Source organism: Colletotrichum truncatum (assembly GCF_014235925.2).
Source record: "Colletotrichum truncatum strain CMES1059 chromosome Unknown Contig_0003, whole genome shotgun sequence".
NCBI classification, from domain to species: Eukaryota; Fungi; Ascomycota; class Sordariomycetes; order Glomerellales; family Glomerellaceae; genus Colletotrichum; species Colletotrichum truncatum.
The window spans coordinates 3,238,811-3,252,797 of NW_027222400.1; the positions used below are offsets into that span (position 1 = coordinate 3,238,811).

General features: G+C 47.1%; 4 protein-coding genes across 4 annotated transcripts; all 4 read left to right on the top strand.

The window, feature by feature from the left end:
• Positions 1-460: 460 nt before the first annotated feature.
• CTRU02_205802 (sugar transporter) lies at positions 461-2,142 on the top strand (the record flags this gene model as incomplete). The annotated part of the gene is made up of 3 exons (XM_036722868.1): positions 461-572; positions 639-1,710; positions 1,767-2,142. 3 exons carry the CDS (start codon positions 461-463, stop codon positions 2,140-2,142), a joined length of 1,560 nt encoding a protein of 519 aa, XP_036585166.1.
• Positions 2,143-4,600: 2,458 nt separating this feature from the next.
• CTRU02_205803 (GDP-mannose transporter 1) lies at positions 4,601-5,804 on the top strand (the record flags this gene model as incomplete). Its single annotated transcript, XM_036722869.1, has 3 exons — positions 4,601-4,955; positions 5,015-5,392; positions 5,452-5,804. The coding sequence occupies 3 exons, from the start codon at positions 4,601-4,603 to the stop codon at positions 5,802-5,804; spliced, it is 1,086 nt and encodes a 361-aa protein (XP_036585167.1).
• A 1,877-nt stretch (positions 5,805-7,681) lies between these two features.
• On the top strand, positions 7,682-8,080 carry CTRU02_205804 (oxidoreductase family protein; the record flags this gene model as incomplete). Its single annotated transcript, XM_036722870.1, has 1 exon — positions 7,682-8,080. The coding sequence occupies one exon, from the start codon at positions 7,682-7,684 to the stop codon at positions 8,078-8,080; it is 399 nt and encodes a 132-aa protein (XP_036585168.1).
• Positions 8,081-9,982: 1,902 nt separating this feature from the next.
• On the top strand, positions 9,983-11,046 carry CTRU02_205805 (uncharacterized protein; the record flags this gene model as incomplete). The annotated part of the gene is made up of 3 exons (XM_070204619.1): positions 9,983-10,449; positions 10,510-10,823; positions 11,009-11,046. The coding sequence occupies 3 exons, from the start codon at positions 9,983-9,985 to the stop codon at positions 11,044-11,046; spliced, it is 819 nt and encodes a 272-aa protein (XP_070061723.1).
• Between the last annotated feature and the right edge of the window lie 2,941 nt (positions 11,047-13,987).

A 13,987-nucleotide genomic window follows, 5' to 3' on the forward strand; every position in this document is an offset into this window, starting at 1 on the left:
ATGACCACTTTTTTATTGTCTACTATGTGGGTCGTATGGGCCCCCGCGAGCACCTCTCCAGAAGACTTCTTCTCCATGGGGGGGCGCAACACTAAACAGTTCTGGCCCCATGGGCCATGCGTCGTCCGGTTCCTTCCTTCCGGCTGAACACGCGATGACGGGGCATCGGGATGACAATCTCCACATTCTCGGTTTTTCTCGTTACTCTTACTCTTCACCTTGAACTCATTTTGGTCGTCTCATGTGGATTGGTTTGTCTGTACGGATATATAGACCTGCCCTGGCCCCTTGGCTTTTGTATTGTGCCCCATTGTACTACAAGAATCCCAGGCTCCATAGAGTCTACAGCATTTGTAGCAGCCAACAATATTGCCTGGTTCCAAACTTCTTTACCTCCTTTCTTTACTGCTACCAATAACCATCTCTAACTCCCGGAACCTGTCCCATCGGCACCGTCAACATGGCGAAAACTGTTGAGGAACTCGCCAATCTGCCAAGCGACGGCAAGCCTTGGTACAAGCATGGCTACCTGCTGAAGCTCAACTTCATTACTCTTTCCATGGTTCTTTTCTGTACGAACGCTTGCCCATGCCCAATACCCTATCTTTGTCCGTCGTAACTAACCTCAACTCTTTTAGCCTCTGCCAACGGTTACGATGGAGGAATCATGGGCGGTCTCCTGGCCTTGAACTCCTGGAACACTTTCATGGAATTCCCTACCGGCGCATACCTCGGTTGGATTGCTGCTATCTACTGGCTAGGCAATGGAGTCGCCTTCCCCGTCGCTGCGTGGGTTTCCAACCGCTGGGGCCGCAAGCCTGGCATCTACATTGGTTACCTTTTTCTTATCCTCGGTGTCGGTATGCAAACTGCGGCTCAGAACGAGAAGACGTTCACCGTGTCCCGTCTTTTTATCGGTATCGCCGCCTCCTGGCTCGGTAACGCCGCCCCGCTACTGATCAACGAGATCGCCCATCCGAAGCAAAGATCCATTGCCAACGCCCTGTTCATGGTTGGCTGGTACTTTGGCGGCACTCTCTGTGGCTGGGTGACCTTCGCCTGCCGTAACATCCCCTCTGAGTGGTCGTGGCGTATTCCGGTGCTTTTGCAGATCGTTCTGCCCTTCATGGCACTTCCCGGCTTCTTGATGTCTCCCGAGAGTCCTCGTTGGCTCATCAGTGTCGGTCGAGTCGAGGAGGCCACCGAAGTCCTGGCCAAACACCATGCCGGCGGCGACAGATCGGACCCTCTCGTCCAATACCAGGTTGTTGAGATTCAGGCTACCATCACCGCCGAGAAGGAGGCCTCTGCGAGCGCTTCCTATGCCGACATGATCAAGACGCCCGGAAACCGCCACAGACTCTTCATCTCAATCACCCTCGGTGTCTTTTCCCAGTGGGCGGGTAACGGTGTTGTTTCATACTACCTACCTCTCGTGCTTGACTCTGTCGGAGTTGAATCTGTTACGGATCAGACCTTGATCCAGGCTTGCCTGAACGTGTGGAACTTGCTGTGGGCTATTGCCGCTGCAACCAACGTTGATCGCCTCGGCCGTCGTTTCTTGTTCTTGACCTCTGCCAGCGTCATGTTGGTCAGTTTCATCATCGTCACTGGTCTCAGCGCCAAGTTCGCCGAAAGCGCTTCTTCGAGCGTTGGCATGGCAGTCATCCCCTTCCTGTTCATCTTCTTTGCCGGCTACGATATCGCCATGTAAGTGTCACCCGAATACCTGAAAATGCTTTCGAACGCTGCTAACATGCTCCTAGGACACCGTTCTTGACCGCCTATCCCTGCGAAATCTGGCAATACAGCCTTCGTTCCCGCGGTCTCACCGTCACCTGGTGCGCCGCCGTCGTCGCCATTTTTATCAACACCTTCGTCAACCCGATCGCGCTCGAGGCTATTCACTGGAAGTACTACATTGTCTTCATCGTCGTGCTCTTCCTGCTTCTCATCACCTCCTACTTTGCCTACCCCGAGACGCGCGGCCACACGCTCGAGCAGATTGCGGTCATCTTCGACGGCGAAAGTGCCGCTGCGCCCCCGTCTGCTGTTGTTAGTGAGAAGATGGAGGTCATGGCTGCGCATGGCGAGGAGGGTGAGCACAAGGAGTACAACAATGATGCGGACCGCCGTGTCTAAGTGCTCATGAAAACACCATGTGTCATTGACCAAGGTGGACGTGTTACGAAACAAGAGTAAACAACGTATACGAAGATTACTCTTTAGCTAGCTTTAATGTTTATGTTAATCTGACAGAATTTAATGGTCAACTTTGATAATAAAATTGTGCCCACTTGTGAGACTGATCTCGATGCTTTCAACCTTTAACATGGTCCACTCTCCATTAGAAACTGTTCGAAGATGTTATTCCAAGATTGTACTTCCCGTTGCATTATCTGCGCATCTTGGCTCCCGGATAAGGGGCGCTCCTGTCACTGTGTAGACGATTGCCCCCATCAAGTATGTGAATAAGTGGGCGACGATTAGCCACGAGGCCTAAGTCTATTTTCACGTATTAGCGCAGTGGGGTCTACTAAACCAGCGTCCGCCTTGGCATCTCCAGGGCCTACTATTAGAATGAGCACTGATTACCTTTTTCTCCGGCGTCTACTAGTACCAACGACATAACTAAACCGGCCATGGTGCTTGGATCGCGAGATAGATACATCCTTGTGAGAAGCTGTACGACTACATGTCTAGAATCCTCTCCCTTGCTTTGCAAGATTGTTAACGTATAGTTGTTACAAGATCTTTAGCCGTTATTGGCTATGAGGATATAAACCTGTGCAACCGTATCAACATAAGCTGATAAAGTCGGTAAAGATGCGCCAACCTACCGGACTCACCATACTTTTACGATGTCTTTCTTTGTAAGGACGCTCCGGTTTTCAAGCAAACGTTTCACATGTCTTACTACCTATACTGCTGTGATAGTAGCAAAGCTTCGCTCCTATATTGTATTGTAACAGTGGCTGTCAGTCGACCAATTAGAGGCAGTCTACTCAAGTCTTCCAGTTTGAGAAACCAAACCCTTAATCAACTCGTCAAGTTTCGGCGCGTAATCTATGACTCCCGTCTTATCTCATAGACAGGCTCTGGGAGTTTCATTATTCATCTGCAGAGTTTCCTCAATAGAGCAGTCAAGCCGCTCAAGTAGAATTGCTAAGCTGCTCAGTCAGGCCCTTGAGCCCGCTCTGGAGTTGTAGCTTAGCTATAATGGTCTTCCACGCCAGGTTTGTTTTGCAGCGGCGAAGATGAATACCGCATGATGATGGTGGTTGATGCCGCTTCTAAGTGTCGAAATGTGGGAAGCTCTGGGCTTGTTGTGACAGCGGAGAAGGGGTATGGATAGGCGCCCCACGCCGGCAAACGGACCGGAGCGGGGACCCGGGCGATTTCCCAGTATTGACCGTTTGTTCCCACATAAACTGCAAAAGTGTCTCCTCTCCTTAAGCTTGAATTCTCGTAGTAGAAGCATCCTGCCATTAACTAAATCGCAGACTTGGCCCTTCGCAATTCTTATGCCGTCGAGTGCGAGATGAATCCCACTGCCGTCAAGGGGAAGGGAAAAACCAATCGAGCCTCCAAATTCTCATGCATCCTATCATGGTGTAAAGGGATTAGTAATATATCTGTTGTCAAAGGGTTCTAGACTTTACAGAGAGACCAGCAATCTATCGATATAAAACGCTACCTTACATTGTAGTAACAGGACATACATAGGGATAATAGCGTAGAATCCTACTGAAATACGGAAGAAAAGTGGATATTAAAATGGGCTAGCCGTAGCGAAAGAGGGGGCATCTCGTACTCGAAGTCATGCCCTGCTTAGCGTGTTTGTTATCCAAGTTATATTCCTCTTAAATGTTATTAAGTCCCGTAGTATGAAAGGCCGTTCAGGTGGATTGAATAGGTATTATTGTCAACTACAAGTGTAGGCCCTGGTGTGCGCCTCAGCTGAAATCGGCCCTCCTCTTTGTTCAACCCGCCTCCTACCTACCTCACCGCTTGATGATGTCTGGCTAAGTGCCTCAGAACATTCACCTCCGATCAATCTCTCATGTCAGTGGACGCGAGTTATTTGGAGAGAAAAAAAAAGGCCACACTTCTAGGCGTTGGTCTAGGGAAACTGTATGGATTTCGTTGTCATCCGGGTGCCACGGAAGCCGTACTGCTATTTATTGTCCATCACAGCTACTCGAAACTATCTGCTAAATGAATGTAGCGGGCAATTCATCACATCTTAACAGGGATTTCTTAAACTACTATAATTACTACGTAAGCATCCAGACATGGCCAAGGTTCATATCGCTTAGAAGGCTGCGCTGCTCGTATGCGGACAAGAAACCCTGCCAAGAGTCCGTTGGTTGAGATGACGAAAGTCTAATCTCCGAGTCACCGAAAGCTGAACTAAACATGTCAAACCGCGCTCTCGCTCGCAGCTGTAAGATTCTCCCCGTATAACACCTCTCCTCATCTTGTAGGCTCGTTTTTTTTTAATAGTTTCTTTTGCTCCAAACATTCACTCTTTTCATTGGTCTTTACGACAGTCTCTCCACCGTTTTACCTCAGGGTAGTTACTCCTCCTCAGCCAACAATGTCCAACGAGAGGGGTGACTATGTCATCAACTTTCCGGATAGCCCACGCGTCGATCGCGACGCGATATCTAAGTCAGGCTCCCTTCCGCGTATGCCCTCCAGCAGATCTGAGTCAACATCAATCGGCGCAGGGCGGATCGAGAACAGCCCTGTTTTGTCTATCATCGCCTACTGCTTGTCGTCCATCAGCATGACGGTTGTCAACAAATACGTGGTATCAGGCAGAGCGTGGAACCTTACTTTTCTCTACCTCGCTATCCAGGCCGTAGTTTCCACCATTGCCATTATTGCGGCGAAGAGATTGCGGCTGACCAACGCTCTGTCTCCCCTTGACCCCGCCAAAGCAAGGAAGTGTACGGCGCCATACCCTCTTTCACCTCCCCCACATGAATTAATCTTTATTCTTGGCCAGGGTTTCCGATAGCATTTCTTCTTGTTGGCATGATATACACCGGCAACAAAGCCCTTCAATTTCTGTCCGTCCCGGTGTATACAATTTTCAAAAACTTGACTATTATTGTTATCGCATATGGCGAAGTCCTGTGGTTTGGCAGCAAGGTCACGCCGTTGGCTCTACTTTCATTTGGCTTGATGGTCTTGAGCTCGGTTGTTGCCGCGTGGGACGACCAGAAAACCGCAGCTCAGGTCTTGAACACAAATGACTCCGCGATTGCATTGTCTACCCTCGACCTCGGATATACTTGGATGGGTCTCAACGTACTCTGTAGCGCCTCATTTGTTCTTTCCATGCGTAAAGTTATAAAGAAGATGCAATTCAGTGATTGGGACAGTACGTTCATTCACCCTCCTCACCTGATCCTCGAGCTGACCACGTTGGGACATTTGCAGCCATGTTTTACAACAATCTACTAACGATTCCCATTCTGGTCACTTGTTCTTTTCTAACCGAAGACTGGTCGGCTGTCAATCTCGCAAGAAACTTTCCTGAGTCATCGCGGAATAGCATCATTGTTGGCATGATATACTCTGGATTAGCTGCTATTCTCATCTCGTACAGTTCTGCATGGTGCATCCGAGTCACTTCGTCAACGACATACTCTATGGTGGGCTCTCTTAACAAGTTGCCGATTGCTATCAGCGGCTTTCTCTTCTTTTCAGCCCCCGTCACGGCGGGCGGTGTTTTGGCGATAGCAATTGGCTTCATTAGTGGCATGGTATACACCTGGGCGCGGATCAAATAGAAAAGCTTCCTCATTGAGTGCGTACGAAGCTTCGGGTTGAGGGAAGTACCTTATCGTATACAAACTCATGATAAGGCATTGGATGATATACGAGCTTCACTATCTTGTGGTATAACGGTGCAGTATGTTGTGTAAGCATGAATATCCTTCACAGCATTATCACGGCAGATGAGGGAGTAAAAACCGCGCATGTAAACTCTTGAAACAGAAGCATCATTACTCGAGGAAGGGTTTAAATGGAACGAAGCGGGAAGAAAGCTCTTACCTATTGTACGAAAACCATGTATTTCACATGGACTGCTACGCCAACCTTTGAACGCACTTCTAGTAGGTTTGGGAACTTAGAGAGGCCTGATCAGGCTGACGACTAAGAGCAAACCGTCATAAGAACGTCCTCGAATTGAGTTCGATATGCCTTGTTTGCTAGGCGTTAAAGTGAGCTTTGGGATTAAATTACACACGATCCCTACCCTTCCATAATGCGAGCCTCTAAACTGCGTTGAATTGGCCGTCTGGTAGGTGTATGCTCGTTTGGTCATTTGATCAGGCTTACGAGCGTTCCCTGTTTCCTTTCTGTCCGTCCCTTGCTGCCACTGAATAGCCCCTGACTAAGCTAAGCGGCAAGGTAGGCAATAAACTTCCCCTTTCGATTCCAGCGTCATAGTTGCAGGGCATCTGCATCCTCAAGGCACCTAGACTTTTACTTGTAGCTCTGGCAATTTCTACTCCCGCAATTTAATATAGTCATGTTATGTCGCCAACAATGGCTAAATATGATGCAAGATATGATGTTATCGAAACAGTTTGCAGCTGGTAATTAACGCTCCTTTTCAGTCCCGATATGCGTAAAAATCTTTCGAGATCCAAATACCAAAGGTCAGCATGGTGGTGTGACTGGTAAGCCGTTACTACCTTAGATAGCCAGTGATGGCCATTGGAAAACTTCTCAACAGCCACTCGCAAAATTGATTTTTCTTCCATGCATCGTAATGTTCGCGTGCTCACAAATGGCGTGGATGATGTCTTGGGTTCCCAGATTCAGTAATTGACGGCTGGCAAAGACACATCTATCCAGATTGGGCGGGCGGCCTTTGGGTACCTTAGCGAGTGCGCCAGCCACACCTGAGAGTGACTTCTCATGACATCATACTATCTTTATCCTTGTTGGGCAATCACGCCCAGGCATTGTGCCGTACAATCTGAAGTTGTACCACTGCCACTCCAAGCTCGCCGCCATATTCACAGCTGATATCGCTCAAAGACCCAAAGGGCTTAGTTCATACTGAAAGGCAAAGTGTACCTCCAACCTGAACCAGTGTTTGCTCTTCGCACCCACCAGGCCTGTCACCACGAGGTGCTCAGGCTGCCGATCATTTGATCCTGCTTTTCAGTAATAGTTAGAAGTACGCCTGTTGATTCATTCTTTTCATTCCAGCGAAACGTAGCCTGGCGATCGCCGATTTCGACTTACTGGTTAGCTGGTATTGCTGCAATTGGCCCAAAGATTACCTACACCTTGTTGCTCGCTACCCTTAAACGAGCCGTAGAATTGTATTCCAGTGACGTCGGTCAAATTACGTGGCAGTCCATTCAAAGGCTGGATGAACAGCAATGCTCACCACCCAGTTCCTCACGATCATGCAATTAGTACTTAAGTCTACGATGCCCACCTGCCTTGGTAAATTACATAGTGCACCGCAACTTTTTTTCAGAGCTTCAAGTGTCTGCAGAGCTAGCTTCCAGATCAACTTCACACGTACGCTCTCCTCCCCTCGGATTGAAAGAATTACAAGCTTAAATCAACTCACAAATGTCATAGTTGGGACCATTGTCGACATCATTAGTTGAAATTTGCTATACGTCCACAGGCACTTATCATGGATATTCAACGTTGCATGAACTTGACCGGCCAGACCCCCGGGTACAATGACATTCCCAAGAATATAACCGTCGGTCTTGCCCCAAACTTTCTAGAGTTCAACGAAGCGATGCAGAAATGCTGCTCCCCCAATCAGATCCAGACTTCGGAAAATACATGTGCTGTTTGGTGCGAACTCTCGAGGGATTTCATGAAGGAGGCCAAAAAGACTTCGGACAACGCGACGCACCATCTATGGAAGTGTTTAGCGGGGCAGCTTAATTTGGAGGGAGAGATTGATGATGTCTTCGTAATTGAGCAAGAGTCAATCTCTATGCTCTCTTCTAAGCCGCCAAGTCTGGTAATGATGGGAATAACGATGCTGCTATTCTTTGGGGGGTTTAGTGGCCTGATGTGAGCAGGACTGAGATGCAAGTTGATTAGCGGAAGAATAGGTGTAATGAGGGGAGCAAAATGCCACTAGCAGGATACCCCGAACGAATCAGCTGATTATTTAGATGCTACCAAATTTGGACACAGATATTATCAGTGCTGTTCATATAAGTTTCTGGGGAGGGATGTATTTCTCAGACTTACGCAGTGTTGTTCTTTGCTTTCGATCTGGGGTAATAGCTCTACGTCTCGACACCTAAGAACATGTTCTTAGGTAGCAATCTTGACTGCGCCAGTGGCCATCGAGTTAGCATTATGGTTTCCTACGTTCCCATCATTTTTGTATTGAAACTTCTTACTTCCACGTATAGTAATGTTACTGAGTTCCCTAGAGTATGCGAACCACATGTCAAACATTGACAGGTCGCCACGACGTGAGTTCGGCTGCGTCCTCATTGGCAAAACTCCGTTCTGATGCCGGAACTGAATATCAACAAACCTGGTCCATCGGCACAATGGGATGCTGTCAGAGGGGTTTTGGCGCAATGTAAAGAGATCAGAAAACGGGGTTTTCAAGAGTGACTCTATTTATCTCTAGCCTCTTGACCCTTTTTGGGTTAAGGGCCAGCCTTTCATAGCTCCAGTCCAATTACCAGTTGGGTGGTAACTCCTTATCCCCTCTCTCGCCTCCTTATCCTTATGCTTTTAGCTAAAAAAGCTAGTACTAGTTAATAAATCAGCTTCCTATCTATTAGAAATAATTTAGGTACGGTCTTTAGTCATAGGGCTTCCACTGAGAATAACATTGCCCTTTTGGCGGAAGACCTTGTTTTACTGCACAAACACGAAAACATGATGTTGAAAATAAATTGTTAATCAACCAGCAAACTTTTTGGAGCCATACATTTTCAAGCATGCCCAGAAAACAAGCAAAGCACTGTGGCCATCAAGGAATTGATTATCTCTATTATTCTTTTCCGTCATGATTGGTTGAATGAAAGATACTGCATGACGGAGAAAGTCGTGACCAATGGGATTGGAAAGCACAAATGTGCTCTCCGCCTATATTGAACTTCTCGTGTTGACGCAAGCCTATACCGACTGTCTCCAAACAACAACCGAACTTTCTAGCGACCGAATCCTAAATTCGTTACTATTCTCATCTCACAGTTCTTAATTCAGCAATCTCAGTCTCTTTTACAAATTAATCAAGATGCTGTCTGCTGAAACTGAAAACACAGCAGACGGAATGCCCCGAACACTCCTTGATTCTTCGGTCGGCACACTTGACAAACGGCAATCTATCGCTACTGACTTAGACCCCGGCCCTGGGTCCAGCTTTGAGAAATCATCCTGTGCCGTTCCAGTTTCGCCTGCTCCCAAGGGCGTTAACGGAGGATCTGGCAGATTTCTTGCCTGTCCCTTTTGGAAATCGAACAATACCAACCATTCCCATTGTCTTAAATACAGACTTTGTCGGATACGGGAGGTGAAACAGCATCTGAAGAGACGTCATGCGCCAATCTATTGCCCACGCTGTAAGGAAACTTTTTCCTGTGAAGGGAGCCTCAGAACACACATTTCGGAACCTGGAGGCCTTTCTTGTGTTCCGTCAATGACTCTTGATGGTGTTACTGATGGCCAGTGGATACTATTGAGTCGAAAATCCAACCGCAACCGTACATTAGCAGAGCAATGGTATGACATTTGGGATATTGTATTCCCAAATGTTCAGAAGCCAAGTTCTCCATACATTCACGACGAAGTCGATGTCTCTACAATTGATCCAGAGTTACTCGCATTGGTTGCAAATCAAGCCTGGCCCGCAGTCCATCAAGCCCATTCGTGGGAAGCTGGCTCGACGGACCGGCCAGTTCGTTCAGACATAAAACACGATGATGCTGAAAGCCCGGTTATTGAAAAACTTATGCAAGACACCTTGGGCGAAATATCGCTACTGGACGTTTCTCAGCATGGAAACGAGGCGAAGGATGTGAGGGCGTCGATGCAAATGTTTTCATGTTCGAAGTCAGAAAGTGTTTATGAAGTGAGTGACTCAGGATATGCATCGAAGCAGTTTTCTGAGAATCCCACGGTTCCCCATTTAGAGGATTTTTCCGAAAGAGTCGTTCGATTGGCAGTGGATGAGGAGGGGGATGGTCGAACAACATACTCCGGAGCAAGCACAATTCCTTTCATACAGGCCAAACAATGCGTGTCTGAGCTTAGCCACATTGTATGTCAGCGACTAGGCCCATTTATAGACACAGAGCATTGGTCTTCCGCTTCAAGCACTATATCAGAACTTATCAAGGCTTTTGCCATCAGACTAGGACTCGAGTCTCCATCGCAAGCAAATCGGGAAATTATGTGCTTTGTGCATAAACGTGTATTGTGAGTTGGTTTGCTAGTTCACATGGAAGCAGAGGCTTATGATACTGACATATGAAATAGGAAAATCGCAGATCAGATCGGCAAAGAGTTGATTGACTGGCAAGAACCAACCGAAAACTTAGGAAGTTTCCAAGCCAACAAAGACAGCAGAAAGTTACTAGAGGAGAAAATGATTATGTGGGAGCGTAAATCAAGAGAGACAACTCCGTTATATGAAAACAAAGAGTATTTCAAAGGGGTGCCCGACGATGAGCAAAGCGATGAGGAAGAGGGGCTCGCGACAGAACTGACTGATTACATCAAAGTGGTCACAGAGAGCACTTCTCTTACTTGGCTCGTTGAGAGCCTACAAAGGGAAATTGCCCTAACACCCAGTGAGAACGGTACTGACTGCCCAAATGCGCGCGGAGCTATTAGACAAATGATTCTTGACCATCTACCAACCGGAAGACTAAGCAAGGGAAAAGAACCGGGAACCTACGAAGTCTGGTTCCGATTTTCCAACTTACTATCATACAACCCCAATATCAAAAAGCTTAGCCATGGCTTGTTTCCCAAGATACCGATCTTCGAGTCTACTGTTGTAACCTCCTGTGACTCTGGAGCTCAGGCTATGACTATTACAGAGTATCCGGAACAGTTATGGCCGTCTATTTGGGAAGAAACACGCAAGTTCTTTCTGAAATTACTAAACGGCCGTAAGAAAGGAGCTTATGGCGGTAAGTCGCTCCTCCTTTCTACAAAAGTTGCTTACATACTTACATCCATATAGTAAATCTGCCAAACTCAACAAAGTTACTAGGTGTGATAGGCATCGGCGATCTTTCTGTGGGAGTTTTTGGGCCAGCTTACAGTATTGCTGAGTTTGGGGAGTTGTTTGCCTGGCTTGAAACCGCAGTTTGGCCCAACGCAAGCGGCGCTGGGTCAGTCGTTCATCGCATGCCTATCATTTCTCCTACAACTGGTGCTGGGAGTTGTTTGGTTTTCGATATAAAGAGCCGGCAAGTTGAACCGAATGCTCGTTTGCAACATACTTTGACGGATATAGGAGGAGGAGACTGGGTTGTTGTGAGCGGCTATCCGGTTTTGCGAAATTTAGCTGCATTGCCTGGGCTTGAAATGTCCGCAAAAGTTTTGTCGAATGTGGGGTCCCGATTTTTATACAGTCCTCCCAGCAAATGGGAGGAACTAATGGGACTCAGGGAACGTTTCTTTCTTATGAAACGAACGGATGATATCTTTATCTGGCACAAATCTCCAGGACCTGGAGGCTTATCCTGTTCTTGTCCAGAACTGAAAAATAAATCCGAACAAGTCAAAACGTTTCCTTTCAGCCTGAAGGATATGGAAACCAGTCGCCACTTCATTAGATCGTGCATCAAGGACGAATTTAACGAAGGTAAGAGAGAAGAGTCGCTTTTTCTCTAGAGGACCTTGTTGACACGCTTCGAAAACACAGATCCTGCAATATCGAGTGTTGTTCAAGAGACATATTCGGACCTGAACGATAATGGGTTTCCCACCACCCCCTCTTGTCCCTTAAAGACGGAAAAAGCCTTTCATAGCACGAAGTGTGTATACACAACTACAGAAGCAGCGCATTGCTCTGAACCATCAAGGAAGGAAGAGGATCTCAACAACAGCTTTACGTTCGCTGATTCAATATTAAGCAAATCAGATGATGAACACGCCAACTCCCCATTATCATCGGAATCATCTCTGGATTCCGATCTTTTCTCGCTGTCAGACAATTCCGAGGAACTTGATTCTGTAGACTTTCAACTCATGGCCCCGGTCATAAAGCTCGTATCAAGCTGCCTTTTCGCAGACTTTGTGACCACAGTTTGTCAAGGACGGCCGTCAAATTGTGTTTCGACGGATAATTCTCGTTCCACTCAATCTATCACAACGGACGTCGCTTACACATGCTTGTTGCCCTCAAGAACATCGAAATCAAGTCGAAAGAGAGTATTTTCACACAGCCAAGATGATCCTGAAGAAGGGGAAACTTTGACGTCACACAAAAAGTCTCGAAATGAGTTGGGAATGTCTTTTGCTTGTCCGTTTTCCAAGTTCGAGCCGGTAAAGCATCGTGCCTGCTTCAAATTCAGACTCAGCCGTATACAGGACGTTAAACAACACATACACCGAAAACACGACCCAGAATACTATTGTGGTAGGTGTAAAAGCATCTTTGAAACGCAAGAGAAGCTCGACGAGCATTCTAATGCTGACGGAGGTGGCCTCTTTTGTACCCCTTCATCTGTCCTGGAAGGTATTACAACCCGCCAACGAAAAGACCTCAATAAAAAGTCTGACCCAAAGTTGTCTGTGGAGGACCAATGGTTCAAAATTTGGCACATCTTATATCCTTCAAGCCAGAAACCTGCTTCTCCTTATGTTGGTACCGAACTTTCGGAGGCCATGGAGTCGCTACGGAGGTATTGCCGAGACAACTCCAAGTTGATACTATCAGAGGTACTTGAAACTGCAGGTTCAGATGAGCCCAAGCCAGGGCCGAGTTTTCAAACCTATATACAGCCAATCCTTTCTCAGACAATCGATAGGCTGCTCGACAGTTGGTTTTGCTCACAACCAATCAATTCTCGTTCAACTACAGAGACAAGAGAAACCAGCTCTCAAAAAAAAGTTCGACAGCTGCCACAGACTCCAGCAGACTCCATTGAATCCTTCGCGGATAGTGGTATTGGCTTTGGATTGTCTCGTACCGCCACCAGTAGGCCTCACGGCTCTAGCCTCATGCCTCATGCCTACACACACCAGGCAACAACGAAACAAACAGCATCGGGATCACAGCCCCCGGTCCTTGCACAATCGATCGGAGAAGCAGCTACTGAGCTGACATCAAGGAACTTAGCTAGTGCTTTATTTGAAGGCCAGCTTCCGTCTAGTGGTGATCCTGAGTCTTTTATTCCCTTTAGATGGGACATGGATTTAGGTGCCGAGGGTTTGGGCACAGATTTTATAGAATGGGAAAATGAAGTATAATTAGGCGTCGGACGAATCTCATGGAACAATAATTGGGTGTTAATTGCGTGGGTGGAGGGCTCTTATATAGCAAGATGGATTAACCAGGAAAATGTTCCATATAAACTTGTAGCTTTGGCAATTCTGACGTGGAAAGTATGTAATAGGCTCAACGATCAGCTCTTATATGGTGTATATTTCTAACTAGGCCACCTAATCCATATTTATAATTTTGACTGAAGCCTCTGATGAGTGAGACTGAATATGGCTAGGATCCGCGTCGGAATAGGTGGGCCAAATGATTTACTAAACAGCTGTAATAAAATGGAGTCAGAGGCAAGCACAAACTTGCTGGTTGTCCGCTGCTATTTGACGCAAACCCAAGCTATCGAACAAGGAAAGGCCGAAGAGCTAGACGGCCCGAAGACTCCCAGAGTCTCGACCTTGAGCTCTTGAAAAGTGGGGGAATGATATCTCCATTACTTTAGCATGTAAACAATACCTTGAATTCAAGTTGAGCAGGAGAGTAGCACATACGAACGATCTTATG